Source organism: Gopherus evgoodei, chromosome 4, assembly GCF_007399415.2.
Source record: "Gopherus evgoodei ecotype Sinaloan lineage chromosome 4, rGopEvg1_v1.p, whole genome shotgun sequence".
Classification (NCBI taxonomy): Eukaryota; Metazoa; Chordata; order Testudines; family Testudinidae; genus Gopherus; species Gopherus evgoodei.
Window position 1 is genome coordinate 51159606 of NC_044325.1, and position 18089 is coordinate 51177694.

At 37.8% G+C, this 18089-nt stretch overlaps 1 protein-coding gene across 3 annotated transcripts in view; it reads right to left on the reverse strand.

Moving 5' to 3' along the window:
• Positions 1-17846, reverse strand: part of NPAS3 (neuronal PAS domain protein 3) — an 858327-nt gene extending 840481 nt beyond the window's left edge. For 2 of the 3 annotated variants that reach the window (XM_030559309.1, XM_030559308.1), the window contains exon 1: positions 17260-17846. In XM_030559309.1, the coding sequence (XP_030415169.1) occupies positions 17260-17417 (158 nt within the window). In that variant the 5' untranslated portion in view covers positions 17418-17846. Of the gene's footprint in view, positions 1-13554; positions 14047-17259 lie in introns of those variants that run through there. The other variant, XM_030559310.1, reaches the window with a different exon arrangement.
• Positions 17847-18089: the final 243 nt, after the last annotated feature.

Genomic DNA, 18089 nt, shown 5'->3' on the forward strand with positions numbered 1-18089 from the left:
GACTCACTGAGCACTCAACAAGATACAACATTTTGATACTGCTCCTTTTTCTAAACTAGGCTCACTAATGAAATTTCTGACTAAGGCTGGGAAATTGGCACATACTGATTTTGAAGAGTTGTGAATCTGAAAACTACAGATTTTATTTATTTTTGTTGTACTTCTCGCCACAGAAAATTCTTCTACTGCAAATGTAAAGAGCACACACAAATTTCAGCAATTAGTGCCTGAAGCGCCTGTCTCTCAATCATATTTTATGCTGTTAACCTCTTTCTATCAAGTGTTGCCTCTAGGTGCAAGACATTCCTAGAATTCTTCTGTTCATTCAGTAAACTTCCTGCAACAAACTTATGTATCTTTACCATTGTTAGCTGTTTTTGTTTACTACTATGGTAAGCCAAATATATTGTATTTCAGTTTAAAATCTAATATATGTTACCACTTCCATTGATAGGTTCAAGGCATCATTGAAGTTAGTTTTATATCAATGAGGTTTCACCAAGAAAAATTACATAGAAACATTGCGTCTTTATTAAATTTAAGCTGTTTAAAATGTATCTTATTTGATGGTGAAAACAAGACTTCGAAATATGCATTTCAAATTAAATTAATCAACATGGTAAAAAGACGTTTGTCAACAAGTAAAATACTCTATAGCGGTATAATGACTGTAAGCTCTTCAAGGCAGGAACTCTTTCTAGAGCTTGTACTCTGCCTCGCACTTGGGTCCCCAATCCCGAATGGAGCCTTTGGGCATTATCACAATATAGATAACAACAAGCTATAATCAACCTCTTCCTTACACATCTCAGAACAGAGGGATTCAACATGAGGCAAAAGGTACATCAAAAAGCACTGTACTAAGCTATGGAACTTAATCTTCTCAGATCCCCATGTAAAATAGCTCAATACTTTTTATATCCTCTGTATTGTTCCACATTGAAGCCATTTTTGCTGACACGGAAGCTGCTGAAGAATGCTCCTCAACCTGAAGCCCTACTGAAGGTGGAGGCAGGATCCCAACTGCACCTCTGCAGGTAACCTTCTTCAGTCCCTTGGCATTAACCACACACACGGGAAAGTATTGGCAAATGGTTCATGTAGGTATCTTGAACGTCCAGAAATGTTCATAAGTGAACTGAGGTACACAGGTTGCTTTGTGTAAATTAGTATAGCCAGCAGTTACACCACTTTCCTATGGGATTATACAACATAGTGTTTATCTCTCTGCTTCTCCCGCTTTCCAAATAGCCACAGCACCTTTTCAATGCAGTATACTGCAATTCAGTTTGTATTTCTGTTGTGAACTGCAGATGTTTTAACTATAAAGCAGGATGGTACGATACCAAACGGCAGTGTTTCTCTGTGCTTGGCCTTCTCATATTTGCCTTTGCATATTATCTTGCTGCATGATTTTCAATTCATACCACACAACCAATGGAAAACATATAGCCCTCTGATCAGAAGCATAAGCTGATTGAAGCAAGAGTAAATCTCACTGGAACCCCGACCAGCTGCTACTTCACAACCTTGTGAAGACTCAACTAAAGACTCATGCAACAGCAATAATGCCACGGGAAGAGTGACCATCTTCTTGCTTCTATGGAATGGGGGCTCCCTTTTCCTGCAGATTCCCAGGATCAACTGGGTAGGATTGGGTGGCCATGTTCCCTACCTCTACAAAATCTTCTATCTTCTGAGAGGGAGATTACTTGGAAATTTCATTAAGTTAACCTCCCAGAATTCATGAGCTCTGTCCATATTCCCTTTTGCTTATAACCATGGGAGAGGACAGTCTGGACCCAAATTATTATATCTTCATTTAAATAAAGCATATTTGGGGGTCTTTCCCTTTTTATTTTGTATTCATCTCTCCCACAAAAATTAAGGCAAGTATGTGTGACAAGGACAGAATTGAATTCAAAGTGATAAAGAAATTCTATATATTGTTTTGGTTTTCTAACTAACAATTATATCTTAATAATTTTATTTTATATATGTATCTACTAACTGGCGATGTATACATACACTATCACATATACTGGTTACTATCATAATGCAATGATTTATGAAAAAAGCAAATAAGAATAGTGAATTCACCTTCCAATACAGACAACTGTTGACTTAAGTATTCTATCATATTTTGCTGCACAGAGAATACATTACCTTTTAACTAATAGCTAATGAATATTAGTGTATTTTTTCTAAAACTTTGTGTCACTTGGAAATACTAATTTAACTATTACAATTCCCACAGGGAGTATGTCATGTAGATCATTAATATTACTGTTGTATTAAAAAAAATATATGCGGGGACTTCCATTAAACAAAGAAGGGCACTCGATTCCTCTTTCATTCCATATGATACACAGCTGCACCAATCCCATCAGGAAATGGGCAACAGGAAATTCTTAACATTCTGAAAAGAAATCTAAAGATGTGAGTCTAATCACCTTTTCTCCTAAAAGTGCTTTTTGATCGTCTAAAAGATGTTTACATCAGAACTAAGATTTTAAATTTACAACTTTTTTTAGATCTTCTACAGACATAGGCCTCATTAAGTTGCTAACAAGGAGTTAGAAATACATTTTTGTAAGTCTCCTTCCCTTTTTCATTCTCTCCCTCATCCCCAAAATAGAAATCAATAAAGAAAGTTGACACCTATGGATGAAATCAAGCCAAGTACTCTAGCTACTGGAAAATATGCCTTCATAATGTCCTACTGCTGTGTTATTTGTGTTTCTAACTATAGCTCTTGCATATATAATTCCATTATACTTTTATAAATCAGCGTTTTGAAAAATGCTTTTGAACCATTAATATATTTTCCTGGTTAAAATTCTTTGAGATGTTCTTAACAAGAGTCTTAGATAATGAATTTGGGCAAACTCTGGAACAGTCTTTACAGTATTATCATTCTCATTAATTTTCAGAACTACCCACTGTGTTGAGATGATTGTCATGGGCCTAAGACTTCAATTTGGCTAAATATTTTTGCATATATTTCAACATATAAGTAACTAACAGATGTTTAAAATGCTACATTCACATTCTAGAAATAGTTAAATATTTACTATAATATCATAATTTGTTTGCTGCACTCATTTTTATTTTGTTGTTTCTATCTTTAAACACTCCTTTAGGATCCTGGTTGGCTGTACACAAAAAGCTTTAAAATGCCTTCACAAGAAAACAAAACACAGTGGGTTTAGTAAATACAGCTGTGCTTTTAAATAAGAAAAAAAAAGCATTTAAAGTACCAGAAATGAAAAACAAAGAAAAAAGAAAACACTTAAGGCATAGAAACTTAACATTTACTTAAGGTCCAGACTTTATGTAAATTGTTAGCCTATCATCATCTTACAAATTCATATTTTGTTTTGGCTTTAGAAAAAAACTGAAAAAACCTGTGGTGTTAAATCATTACTAGAAGGCTGTATTAGATGAAAACAATATCACTTTTTCAAAAGTTAATACAAAGCATATACAGTCTTTTACTTTAGTCAAGCTTATTCTTTTTTCTTTTCCCCCTCCCCCACCCTTTTTTTTAGGTTATCTTTGAAGACTGATTCTGTTTCCATTGTTTCATCCTTTAGCATTCACATATCAGAGCAATAAGTATTTCATTACCGGTTTATCTGTCCAGAGGCTTGAGAAGCAGTAACAATTAACCCTCCCTTCACAGTGATTGATACAGGCTTTGCTTTCAATTTGTTCCACTACACAGATCATGAAATTCTGAATGCGATCATCCTTATTGACCTACACTTTCAAACACACGGCTACAATGAGATGAAAGTAATTATTAAAGGGAACACAGAACTACTCAATGCTGAAATAAAGTCTTTAAAAAATCTTTTAGATGACCTTTCTTAAAATTGGAAGTATTTGATGTGAAATAAAATGATGGATTTGCTTCATAATCTGGAAATATTACATTCAAAACTTATCAACGTATGTTATGATTATACCATAGGCGCTCAACTCTGCAACACTGACTTCAACAGGACTGATCACTTGAGTAAAACATAGCAGGGTCAGGCCCTATATGTTCCACAAAGGACTTTATTTTACACCAGTACTGATTAAAAATATTTTGAGAGACATGTCAAGTCTTTAATTATTATGCTGCTATGACCTGTTTCTTAAAGAAATGGTATTTCTTTTGAAGATACTGCACTTCCTGATTCACCTTACTATATAAATATGTACAGCCAAAAAACTAAGCTCTCAACAAGGAATGAAGAACGGAAAAGCAACAGTTTTATATCATCAGACAAACTGAACCGAGACCTATAAACCCATGTATAAAGACTCCACTGCAGTGAGAAACAGAAATATTTTTCATAAACCCTTGAAAAACAGCCTCAGCTAAATAGTAACCTCTTGAAATCAATATATTCTGAGGAATATAAAGTGATTGGCAGAGGAGTGTAGTGACTACAGAACTATTTAAAATAAGGGTTGCAGTCAGAGAAAATTAAGATAGAAAACTATGCAGCAGAATGTTCTTACAGGCCTCAGGGTCTAATCACAAAACAGAGTGATGGAGATGAACCAATACTGCATGGATTAGTGATGAATTATTTTGAACTATAATCATGTGCCAGCACAAAAGGGGAGGTAAAAACTAGCCATTACTCACAAGTTGATGTGCAGATAAGTAAAATAAAAATTGGGAAAAAAATTATATCCAAAACTAATACATGAGAATCATGAAAATCTAAAATGTTGTTACACTTCAAGTGACAGTCTATGTAATGTCTTTCATGTACTGTAAAATATTTAGTATTTACATAGTATGGTCTGCAAAGTGCTTAGGCTAAAGCAGGGTTAAATCGCCATCTCTTCTGTAAATCAGTACCTGATAACAATATATGTCCAAAAAATCTTAGTGGGAAGATGTAGACTTAAATTATCACAAAAGGCACTATTTTTTCATATAGTGAAATTACAGGAAATACATATAAATGTAAATTTATATATAAAATACTAATGAAGGATTTAATTTCCTTTAGCCCATCTGGAAAACAAAATAACATCAAATTAGGATTCAATATTAGCTTTCTTTTTACTGTGGAAAAAAACTGTTAGAACTAATTTTGCAAGGAAAGAAAAATCAAAACTGCTATTCACAGAGATTCCTGAGATTCCTATGAACAGACTGTTTAAATGAAGAGCACTTTAATCAGTAGAGGAATCCTCACGTTTCTAATGTCTTGCTGTGCATTCTGCAGGTTATAGTAGCAGCTGGTAGAGGTCATATATCTTTTGTGAGCATCCCAAAAAGGCTCACTGCCAGACTGTTAAATTATGAATAAGCAATGAACAAAAGAATGCAGATACGGTGGTGACAAGATAATCCAAGCAAATTTATCTATGACAAATTTCACAGGATTAACAAATTACGTTTACACAGAACAATAAAAATGTGCAAAAAATGATGATCCTACTTTTCCCTCACAGCATTAGTTAAAAAAGTCACCATTCCAGTACATTTAAATTTAACTTTATCTAAAATAAGACATTTATAGCATGCTGAAGACCACCATATAACATTATTTCCTTTCAAGCAAATATATATATATAGCGTATGTAATATACTATATATGTGCATACAGTATACTATAATTGTATACATCACTGTAGAATTACATAAAAAGTTTTCCCACCATAAGTATCATAGCAAATATAGAAGAGTACTAACTGTCAAATGCTCCATTTTACTTGGAAAGGAGAACATAGTTAGCCACTTTTCCCCATAAAGATTATTTTCTTCCTATTTGCAACAAACAAACAGTATAAAACATGATAATCTCCTCACAAAAAATTAAGTCCTGAGTTGGAGTTGAAATACTTTTTCCAGTAATATTACAAAATAATTAAACAAGTAAAAAGGCAATATCCATCCATGATTTCTTAGAAAGTTGTGGAAGAGTACATATAACCTAAATACTGTATGTTATAAAAAAGATCCCAAAGATATATAACTAGTGTGTCAAGTCACTCTTCTATTTTGGATTTAGTGTTTACTCTATCCTTTTAACTGAAGCTCGGGTCTTGAGAAGTGGTGCAAAAACATAAAATGACATTCTGAGTGAACTGGTGCTAGAATGCATGGAATAAGGGTTTCCAAATGACAACTCGGTAGAAGAGGAAATTAGGTTTTGTTAACAAAAAAATAAAATAAAATAAAATTAAGAGCAAAGTCAGTGTCACTGCAAAAAAGGAACCAAATTTATGTTTAAAAGATCCAAGCACCATTATACCTTTTCCACGAGTCTCATTTGAGATATGTACTGTCAATTCAGTTTATTTTTGTTTTTTAACATGAAACAGTTGTTTAGTAAAAATACAACTTTAGTAAAATTGGTCCTCTTCAACACTATACATCATTTACATATCAAATGTATGCTCTCCTCACAGAATACTGCCTATAAACAGGAAACCGAACTATTAAAGTGAACATCCAATTAATTAAGATACTTTAGTCAAATACTTGGATCCTTCAAACACTGATACTTGAGTCGTATTTATCTAGCTCATTCAGCCATTGAAAAAATTGCTGTACTTTTTATTTTTCAGAAGAAATACAAGTTTTATAGTAAATCAGAGCAGTGACTCAAAAACAATGAATTAATAAGGCTGCCCTAAGCATCTGTTTCTCTTCAGTACTTTTTACTAGTTACCTACCAATAAAAACAGGATTCTTTTATTTTTTTTATTTTTTCCAGAAACTCTTGTCAATGGAACAAGTGTTGAAGCAAGTGTATCAATTCTATATCCAATGATGCTTTGACAAATATGAACACTTTGCAGTTATGAAGGCTACCGGATAAGCAGCAGTAGCAATAAGTCCTTTTTTTTTTATCCCAAAGATAGCACTTGAAAGACTTGGTCATTCAGCCCTTTCTCCGGACCTTAACCTTGACCTACAGAATCTGCCTACCTAGAAGAGGTTTTTTTCCTCACCGTAAGGTACTCAGTCTCTATTCTCCCCTAAACAGAGTTGCCAGTCCTTCCAAAACTTTGCAAATTATTGTTTTGCTAAATGGACCACAGTCTAAAAAGGACAAGTCTGAGGACATCATGCACATCTAAATCTACTACTCAAATGAACTAAACTTTGAATTGGCAAATGCTTCCATCTCGCCAATGTGATAGCTAAGGAAGACAACAAACAAAGCAACCCCCCACCCAGTTTATATAATGTATAATATATGTGAGCATTATCACAAGCCAAATATGCACTTTTGTAATTTAATCCAAAATGACAACCCAAAACCAGTATTATTCTATACAACTAAGTTTAAAAACATGATAGCCAAACATTTAATGAACCCAATTCCATATTCCTTAGTCAGACTAAACTTCCAGGCTGGGATTTTCAAATGAGCCTAAGGTGTTTAGGCACCCAACTCCACTGCAACTGAATGGGCGATGGGTGCCCAAGTCCCTTAGGCTCATTGGAAAATCCCAACCCCAGGGAGTTAGGCATATGCATACTATTTAAACTGTATCCTGAACATTGATAATATACACATATAAACCTATGATCACTGACTTTAATGAAACAATACTCTTTCACTTTAATTATTTAACATAGGATTGAACCATTACTACAAATGAAATTAACAGATATGATGAAAATGTTGATTTCCATAAGAAATAAAAAATACAATTAGCTGTTCTATCAAAGCAATTTCTTTCAATGAGAATTTTGCCTGTATAAGGAGTACAAAGCCCCAAGCTCCCTAAGGAAGCAGTGTGATCCAGGGATAGGAAACCAGACTTGGAGTCAGAAACCCTGGATTTTATTCCCAGTTCTAGCATTGATGTATGAGCTCTGCCAATTCTCATGATTTTTATGTCTTAGTTTATCAATCTGTAAAATGGACATAATAATGCATATGCCCCTTTTAAAGCACTCTGAGCTCTGCAGAAGAAAATCTCCACAGAAATGCTAAGTATTATTAAGTGTTGCTCAGTTGTAACATGACATCAACAGGCGTTCCCAGAGCAGAGAGAGGACAGCACAAACTCCAGGAGTATAATTTCAACATTCAAAAATAAGAAAATTCAGCACTGAAAATGAAAAGTCTACCATGAAAAGGAGCTTCTTCAACTCAAGGGTCAAACCTACTCTTTTAATGAGTCATTTATCAATTTGTCCTCATATGAAGTTATGTAAGATCATCCGTACTTCAATGTGATTCTAAATTTTGCCTGTGTAAGGAATACAGGATCAGAAACTACATAAGCTCCAGTATTTAGGCCCACCAGATTGACACTGCTATTTTCTTGGAAGCCCTTGTGACAGAGAACTACTCCATTTTCATTTCAGAATTTCCTTGTTCTTTTGTGGTTGACGATACACAGCCCAATTGTTCCCTTAATCAAGTCCATGAGAGTTTTACCATTACCCTCAGTGGGAACAAAATCAGGCCTACAGTATTAAATATAAAAAATGTATTTTTCCTTTTGGCTTTCTATAGTATTTTCTTTCCTTTGGTTTTTCTTTTTTTTTTTAAATGAAAATATAATTTGAATGTACATTTCCAAAGACAGAATATAGCTCTTCCAAGACACGGTTGCAAACATAGTCCTGTTCTTACCACACCATATTTTTCTACGTAATGTTCCACTACATTATACAATATTTATGAATATTTTTACTACTTAAAGTCCTTTGAAATCAGTGGCACAAGAGTCCTATTCATTTCACTGGGAGTTGGTGTATTGCGAAACTACAGCTCAAGCTGGTCACAGAACAATGCTCTAGTCATATAAGACACCAGCAACCATTTTATTCCTACTATGCTGCATCTTCATATGTAATATTATAACAAATTATTCTTATTATGTGAAGTTCTGTTAAAACCAACAGTACAAGCACCTCACTGACATATTAGGACTTTGCATGGCAAAGATAACTTGCAGAAGTCTTGTACATATTACACGGAAAGATACCAGCTATTATGAAAAATACACTTATTAATGCCATTTCAAAACATGTATTCTAAATGTCAAAAACACTTTGGCAGCAATGAACTAATTTCAAAGTTGTGTTTTTTTAAAGCAGCACTGAGAAAGAAATGTCTTGGCTAAATACATTCAAAAATGTATCTTTCAGTTTAAAAAAGAATTCCAGGCTGGCAAATTGTGTGCCAAGTTTCAATGAAATTACTTCTGAAACCACTATAGGACAGATTCTGAAACCTTACCTCACATGAGTAACTCTTACACCTGTAAGCAGTAGCTCTATTGACTTTAACAGGAAATTACTTCAATGGGCCTATTTGCATATGTAAGAATTGGTCACATTAGATCCACTTTCAGGATCGGTCCAGTTACACTGAACTCCCCAAATCACTTACTTAATGCATATAAAATGAAATTCAGCTACATTCAGTACAGGGGCTTGATCCTGCAGCCACTAAGTCAATATCAGAGCTCCCACTGACTTCAGCAGGAGCAGGATCAAACCCAAAATGTTATGAAAATTACTAGTTAGTCGGCATGCTCAGTTTCCGACATTCAAAAATCTCAGTACACATTTCTCCCATAAATGAATGACTATCAAAAAAAAAGATGTATGAAACAAATTATTTTTTTAAATAAAGATACCTTTTAGCCGAAATATTGGTAAAACAAGTGGCTGGAATGATAAAAATTGTCTGTGTCACTTTGCAACAACTGTTTTACATAATTTTTTGCAGTGAATTTCACATCTGGCTAGCAACTTGTATGTCAAGTTTCGAACCAAATGCAATTTGAAACTGCCAATACATTACACTCTGAAATTCAAGTGCTGAGAAGAAGAATGGGGAGGTTGATGTTCATGATGTATCCTGACGTTCCCTTAAAAATAACCATACTTCTGGGTGTTGCAGTATACTGCTAATTTTAATGTGCTAACTTTGGTTATGAATGTTAACTTACTGGACCTAAGAAGCAACGCTATACTTATCCAGTATAAAAATAATATCTCTACATATCACCATTAGTTTGGTATAAAACAAGTTAAATGCCTGTTACTTCCAGTAAGAAAAAAATTATGCTGGAAAACAATGTAAGAAACAATGCAGCAGACAAAATCCTGTTATTCAGAATCCAATTAGTTACTGAAAATACGTAATATAACTTTTGTTGATCAATACTTTCACATAAGCCTTAAATAATATATGATTCCAGTGGGGAGGAAATGCAGCAAATCAAATATGGTGGGAGATTATTTCAAATTATGAATAGTAGTATGACTGCTAAACCATAAATCAGAAATCAGAAAGATTGTTGTAATGTGGGAGGGCTCTATTTAATAAAGGTCATTATAACTCCTGGCTCTAGAGCTATAAGATCTAATATCCTCTCTGGTAGCTCTATGATATGCCCATGCATTACTGTTCTTGTTGACAGTCTGTTGCCTTGGAAATATTTCATTATTTCAGTTTTTCCATTTGTAGACCCTTGGCCTTGTGATATGAAGGCCACCCTATTTCATATTTTCGATTATCATTTAAGCAATCTTCTGGAGCTATTTATATAAAAGCAAGTGTAAGACAATGCATATCATCATTTATCACTGTTGTGTTTAAGCTTATACTCTAGAAAGAAATACAAAAATGATGGGATTTTTTTTCTTTACTTTAAACCAACATAACTGGGATACTGCGATATGCTTTACAAATCTGCACTGGCATACCATATGCATGACACTTCTATTTAATCACCTTGGATATATATCCACACAATTGAAAGATCCTAGGCTGGTACGGTAATGGTATAATTTGCAGCCTACCAGAGTTTAAAAGAAAATCAAATAAGCTTAAGTGCATAACTTCACAATCTAAACAGGTAAAATAAAGTTTTAAAATTATTCAAGTAGTATTAATACTTAATGGTAGGTAGCATATATCATTTTTGGAATACATTTAAAACCATTATCCTGTTGTTTACAGTATTCTAACACATTCCATCTAAATATTGTATAAATGAAGAACAAATATATAGACTGTTTACTCTCATGGGTCTAATTTTTGATAACTAGTTTATTTAAGAAGTATCTAAGAAAATAGTTATTGCAGAGCCATTTTTCAAATCACTTACAATATACAACTCAGAGGAGATTTACAAAGTAGGCTTAAATAAACAGTTACATCCAAGAATGTAGTGAAACATCAAATAAGTTTTAAGAAAATGCACATTAGTGTATATTTATCTTTTTTCCAAAACTTTTTCCAAACACCACATAGTATTATATATAATTTCCCATATAAAAACAAATCAACTTACACAGGTAATATTTATACTTAAAGTGTTCAGAGCATTGTAAACAGTGATAACCAAGCAAACCCTCAGGGCACAAAACTGTCTGGACACTAGGCCAAGTTTGTGGCTATTAGCTTTCTAGGAGTTTAGGCTACTTGTTCCTCTGAAATGATTACTCCTCCCACTCCCTACAGGGTAAAACTACGCTGATCCAACCTTTAAAATGACAGCATCAGAGCTGAACAAGAAGATGCTATTAAAGGACATTAAATTAAATACAGTATATCCTCCTACAACTTCAATCAGAATTTCAGACCAAGTGTTATTTAGTTCAGCTCTCAAGTGGAGCAGAATAACAAATTGCGCACTTTGATTTACCTTCTCCGAATGCCAAATGGAGACAGGTGATAAAGAAAGCACTCATGCACAGGCTATGAAGTTTCCCCTAGAAATTAATTCTATCTTCAAGATTCCTATCTCAGAGAAATTCCCAAAATGGCACACAAATATGCTTCTGCTGGAGAGATTACTGAAGCTGTCCTGGCAAATACATTTATTACTAATATAGTACCAGGATCAGAAAGAAGACAGCAAAATTGTATATTAGAAAAACAAATGATATTTATACATTGTTGTTTTCCTTGCAAATGAAGAACTTTATAGAAAAAGAAAAAAGCATGCTACTAAAGGCACTATTAAGACGGTAAAAATACCTATGTAGCCACTGGAAGAAAATTTTGAACGTTTATCGCTAAAGAGAAGCTAAACTATAAATCAGACCTTTAATTTCTGGATTTTTAACAGAGGTGCACATTACACCTATATTCAAATTCAGCTCCATATGTCTTTGACTACATTGTCCAAGTGCAATAGTTATTGCTATGCTTCAAGCACAGCTATATAAATACTTTACTTATGAATAGGAAAATACAGTTTTCCAAGATTTTGCAATACTCAGTAACTTACTCCACCATTACTTCTATCAAATCTGCATTTATTTTTTAAAACATACACTGTGATATGTTTACCATCACATTTTAAAAAGACATGTTTTAAATTAAAAGTGTGAAATAAAAACTGTTTGACCACAACTCATTTTATGTAAATATTTCTCAGATCAACTTGTAAAATATAAATCTGACAATGTGACCCAATCACTTTTAAAAGCTAAGTGTTAATTTCCATTTTACTACCAACCAGGCACCTTCCTCACCCTCCCACTCATCCCAAACTCACTGATAATGCTGAGGAAACCACACAAAAACAAACCAAAACAAAAAACCAAAAAAAAAAACCTTTGGCTGCCCTCCTGTTGGAGATATATCTTAGTGAAATGGATCTTTGAATACTTTTGTAAGAATCACAAAGTCACATCACATGAACTTGTCAACCGCTTCCTACTGATCGCTTCTAGAAAGAGTCATTTTACTAAGAACAAATCTGCTAGGGCCAATTCATGTCAGCAACAGTTAATTAACAGCAAACAGAATCCCAAACAAAAGTATAAGGGGCGAGACTGATGGATTAGAAGCAAAGGAGGGGAAGCACCATCCAGTCTGAATTCTAAGAATAACAGCAGTTTACAGTCCTTGTAGATATTTTGTATACAAACTCTGCTGCGTTTTAACCAACTCCACAGTGCAATAAGTATCAACTATTCCAAACAGCCTGTTGTGTTTCCACCACCAAGGACGCCAAGGGCGGGGGGCAGTGTACATTATTCTGCAATTACTGTAACGCTTTGGACAAACTTGCCCGAATGCACAGCTTGCTGCGAAGAGCAAACAGCTCTTCCCTAGTTTCGGCCTAGCTGCACTTGAACTGCACAAACAGGGACGGCCCCTCAGCAAGACGTTCCGGGCCTGGTGCAAGCTCCTCATCCCCCGGTCACCCCACCTCCCCTCCGCGGAGACTGGAGACCCGAAAGGGGCCGCCCCGGGGATCCCCACCACCACCACATACACCCCTCCTCCCTCTGTCTCTCTCTCTCTCGTCAACGCGCCCTGCCAAACATCCGCTCCTGCAAGCTGGGGAGGTGCCACTGATCTGAGACTGGCGGCGGGTGCAGCGGGGAGGCTCGCAGCGCGCGCGCGTGTGTGAGTGTGTGTGTGTGTGTGCAGACAATATGCAATAGGCGAGAAACTCCCCGCACTACCTGACAGGGCGAGCGGGTATCTGCAGGCAGAGTCCTCCTCCTCCCACCATTCCCCGGCATGGCAGCCAAGCCAGACCCAAGGCAGCGGCGGCAGCGCTGCTGCTGCAGGTTCAATAAAGAGAAAGTGTTACCGTTCTCGCCGGGAAGGATCCTGCTGAAAGCTTGGCTTGGTGGGCGCCATCTTCCTGGGGTTTTCCCCCCCTCTCTCCCTTACTTTTCCCCGTGCCGGGGCTGGCGTGTGTGGTGTGTCTAGCGGCGGCAATGGCCCTGATTACCCAGACAGGCTAAGGAAAAGTACTGAGGCCGAAGCATCGCGGGCTCCCGCTCCTCGGCGCAGTCCTAGTGCAGGTTGCTCGCTAGCACGGCTGCTGCGGCGGCCGCCGTCCACAAGCCGAGGAGCGGAGAGAGCCCGGGCTCCGCCGGCTCCACAGACATGCCCAGCGCAGAGACAGGCGGCCGGCGGCGGCGGGGGGAGAGAGCCGCTCAGCCCCGCCGGGCAGCCCGGCCATTGGCATCGCCCGGCAGGTGTGACACCCGCACCCAGCACGGGCCAGATTAAGCTGGGTGCCAGGCCATGGGGCGAGCAGGGCTGGGGCGGGAGGGAGAGGGAAGAGTCAGGGAGCTCCGAGCTTGACCGCTGTGAAAGTATTTCTGGGCATTTTCCAGCTGCTTCTCCAGCTCCGCTCTCACTCTCTGTGCAGGGGACAGAGCCTCCGCTGCCGGCGCAACAACGCCACTCAGTTGCAGTTTCGCACACTTTCCTGCTCTGGAGCAGCAGATCCAGCAGAAAAGAGGGGCTGAGAGACAAGGTTGTGTGTGTGTAACTCTGCGAATGCACATGTGTGCATATCACAGGGGAGAGCATGTGTGCACAGTATGTAAAAATCCGTGAGACAACATATGCGCTGTACTGCGTTTGTGCATTACATATGGAGAAGTGCGTGTATGCGCAATATGTTATGTGTGCAGTATATGTGCATCTATTATGTATACGGTATTGGAAGGGAGTATATGCGTTAGATACACAGAAGTGTACGCACGTGTGTATAGCTCATATCTTCTGCACAGAAATCGCAAATAAATGGGGAGAGGGTTGCGAATATAGGCGCACACACCCATTTGAGTGTGTACACACCCCGCATCTTAGTATACAGTTCTAGCTGTGATGCTCTCTTCTTGAAAGATGTAACATTGGTCATGTTAACACAATGTGACACGCTCTGTTTGGGAAGCATATGCTTCACATTCACTGGAGATTACCAAACAGATCACGAAATAAGGGAGCGAGAAAAAGAGCATACCTTACAGGTTTCTGTTAACATACCAGGAGAACTGGGGTTAAAGAGATTTTAAAAGACAATATCTCTTTTGTAAATAGCTTTTCAAAGCTAAAGTCACAGTGTGACTGTGCTTCTGCTGCCTGCAAGTTCAGCTGCTTAGGGCCTGATCCTGTTCTCAAAATGAATCGGATTCTTTCCGTGGGAGCAGGATCAAGCTCTAAACAACGGGGTTTAAACAGAGCGTCTTCTCCATAATTTAAAAAGGGAAAGGGGAATGGGATGGCTACATGTTTGAGTTGTGCAAGAGAAAGCGAATGAGGAAGAAGTTATTAAGGCACCTGAAAGTTTGGCTGTAGGGCGTTGTAAATGCACCAGCTGAAGAATCCCTGTAGGAGTCAGCGAGTCTGACCTAGGACTTCCAGAAGCAGACACAGGCTGCCAGGGACCAAGCCCCTGCAGACAGCTTCTCTCTCAAAGCAGCCTACTCACCTAGGCCCCGATCTTGCAAACACTTACACACGTGTCTACTCACTGTAGTAAAGTTAAACACGTGGGTAAGTATTTCAAGGATGGGGGCCCCACATACACATATACTATACTGTATTTATCCAGAGTAAACATCATACATCTCAACATAAGATCCTTGGGTTTCTTTTATTTTTATTTCAGTCATTAAATATGGGATCTGTAATAGAATTTCAACTTTATATCAAGGAATTTGGGGTTTCAAAAAGCACAGAATGCCAGTCAATGCGGCAAGCCTTTTCCCTCCCCTCCTCCAGAAAAAAAAAGTTAAGAGCTGTCATCTTGGATTTTTGCAATGAGCATAAAAATGATACCAATGTTTTGGTACATTTGTAAACCATTTCAGTATAACAAGTTGAAACATCATTCAAATTAAAGGCATAGGTTTAGTCTATAAAACTAATAGTTACCTAACATTTGGAAAATTATGCAAAGCATAAATTTAGTACTGGACTGGAGTCTCATTATTGTTAATATTTGACTATATATTTAGTCAACAATATTTGGTTCACTGGTATTGGTAGTTTATCAGAGAGGAGTTGTTATAACTTTTTCCTGATTACTGACTGACAAAAACCCAGCTATTAAAATCTAACTGAAGTACTAAAATTTCACAAGCTGCTTTGTCCATAATATTTCTGTATAGCTTAGCCCTCCAGAGGTCTCTTTCATTTATTTAAAAGTCAATCTGACATTTCTGACCCTTGACTTCCCCACTTCATAGACTAAATTATTGTGACAGTTGTCTGTACTTGCTAGTTAAAATGACCGTCAGTTTCCCTTAGAATTTTAATACTTTATAAGTGACAAAAATCATAACCCATTAAAGGAAAATACTCATCCAACTTTTTCCCATTCTTTATATCTGTCACGTTCCAGTTCTTTTATATAATAGGTTCGTGTATTTGAGCAAAAGAAGGCTGATATTTCATTTCAAATGTTCCTTAGTAAGGAAAGTTCTTAGAGATCATCAAACTGCAATATCAATTTTATACTACTTTTTACGAAATAAAGCCTTCAAAAGTCACGTCCAGAAAATTTCTACAATCGGGCATCAAATGGAAAACACACCCATGTGTTTTCCAAAACTTATCCTAGTGGGTTAGGCAACTCAAAGTTGGTGAACAACAAAGCAGGCAATGATCGATTATCGAAATCTTACCAGTTTAACTACCGGTGGTTCAAAACAAGAGTTTCCAAACCAGTGAAGTTTTAAATATAAAGGTAAAAACTTACTGGTAAAACTTAAAGGTAAAAACGTATTCATTATATGCACTAATATATTCATTATATGTAGTTAGAGGTGTTGGCTATTTGTGGTTACACACCATTTTTACCCCAATATTTAATTTAATGCAAAACTGGAAGCACAGATGTTTGGAACTATAATATTTTTATTTTATTTTAAAATCGAAATTGTTCAGATTTCAATCTAGACTTATTTTTGTCAATTAGTGGGGAGTACATTTTTGTTCTCATTTGCTAGTAGCAAAGAATATCAAAGAGAAAGTTCAGAATGCAATTAAGATGAATACTCCACAGTGCTGCGTGCATTTAGGGTTTCATGCTATATTTCCCTGTACTAACAGGTGACATGATAACACTACAATGTGGACCTGCAAGCGTGCAGCTCCAAGTGAAAATTGTTTCTTTGTCGAAAACAAATTATCAATCAACACATCGTGATCAATTATCCCCCAGGCTGCCACACAGTGGGATTTGCACAAGGCATTGACATTGAGAAATTCCTCTCTAGCGGGGAAGAGCGAACGGGATCCCAAACTTTGCAGTAGCCAAGCTAAGATGCCAGGGAACTCACCCCCCCCCACCATCACCCCCCATTGCTGCTTTCCAACTCATTCAAGATACAGCTAGAAGATTTTGTTTACATCTCGGTGCATTTTAAAACAGCCTGAATGTTTACACCCAAAGAGCTACCAACAGCGGGGGAAAAAAAGAAAAGAAACACAAAAGCACAAAGAAAAGCAAGTGAGGGAGCCTCACACACACCCTTTTTTGACCTGCACTCACCGTTGTTGGTAGGAAGTGATGCCCTGAACGTTTTGTGGGTTGCCGTTGGCTGCGGTGCTGGCTCTCCCCATGCCTGGCCCGGCCGGCACTCCCCCGGCCGCCCCACCGGCCGCCGCCGCAGTCACCTGCACGCTGAAATCCGGGAAGATCCTGATCATCCCCGCGGCTCAGCACCCAGCGAGTCTCGGCGAAGAGGTACAGCAGCTCCTCTCCCTCCGGCGGCTGCAGCAGCAGAGCCAGGCACACTGCAATCCCATTAGTGAGCGGCGGCCACTGTGAGTGAGGGAAGGCGCTTTGATCTGAGCTGCTGGGCTGAGATTGAGAGGAGTTGGGGGGAGGGAAGGATGGGGGGGTAAAGGGAGGGGGGAGATATTTTACCGATTTGCAAACATGCAGCGTGTGAGGATTTGGGGGGGGGGGGGGTCAGCACTGCCAAAGGAAGGTGTAGCTAATAATACCACTGAAGCTGAGGTTATACCAGAAAATCCGAGCTAAGTAGGGAGAGAGAGAGAACAGGGAGGCGCAATTACTTTAGCGGTGCAGTGAAAATGATGAGCAGCAAATGTTGCCTTTTTTCCCCCGTCCTCCCTCTCCCCCACCCCTCCTCCCAAAATGCAAGTCTTGGAGGATTTCTCTGTCTCAATGAAGTAATAATAAGCACTGCTGACCACAGCCTGGGCTCGAGCCAACAGCGCGGGGGAGAAGAGGGGAGGAAATATCCCAGCTCCCAGAGTCCTAAAGAAAGAAGTAAGAGTGGAGGATTGTTGCTGCCCAAGTTCTTGCTCTTGGTAACTTGCTGCCCCCGCCACTTTCTATGAGGGGACGGTTTT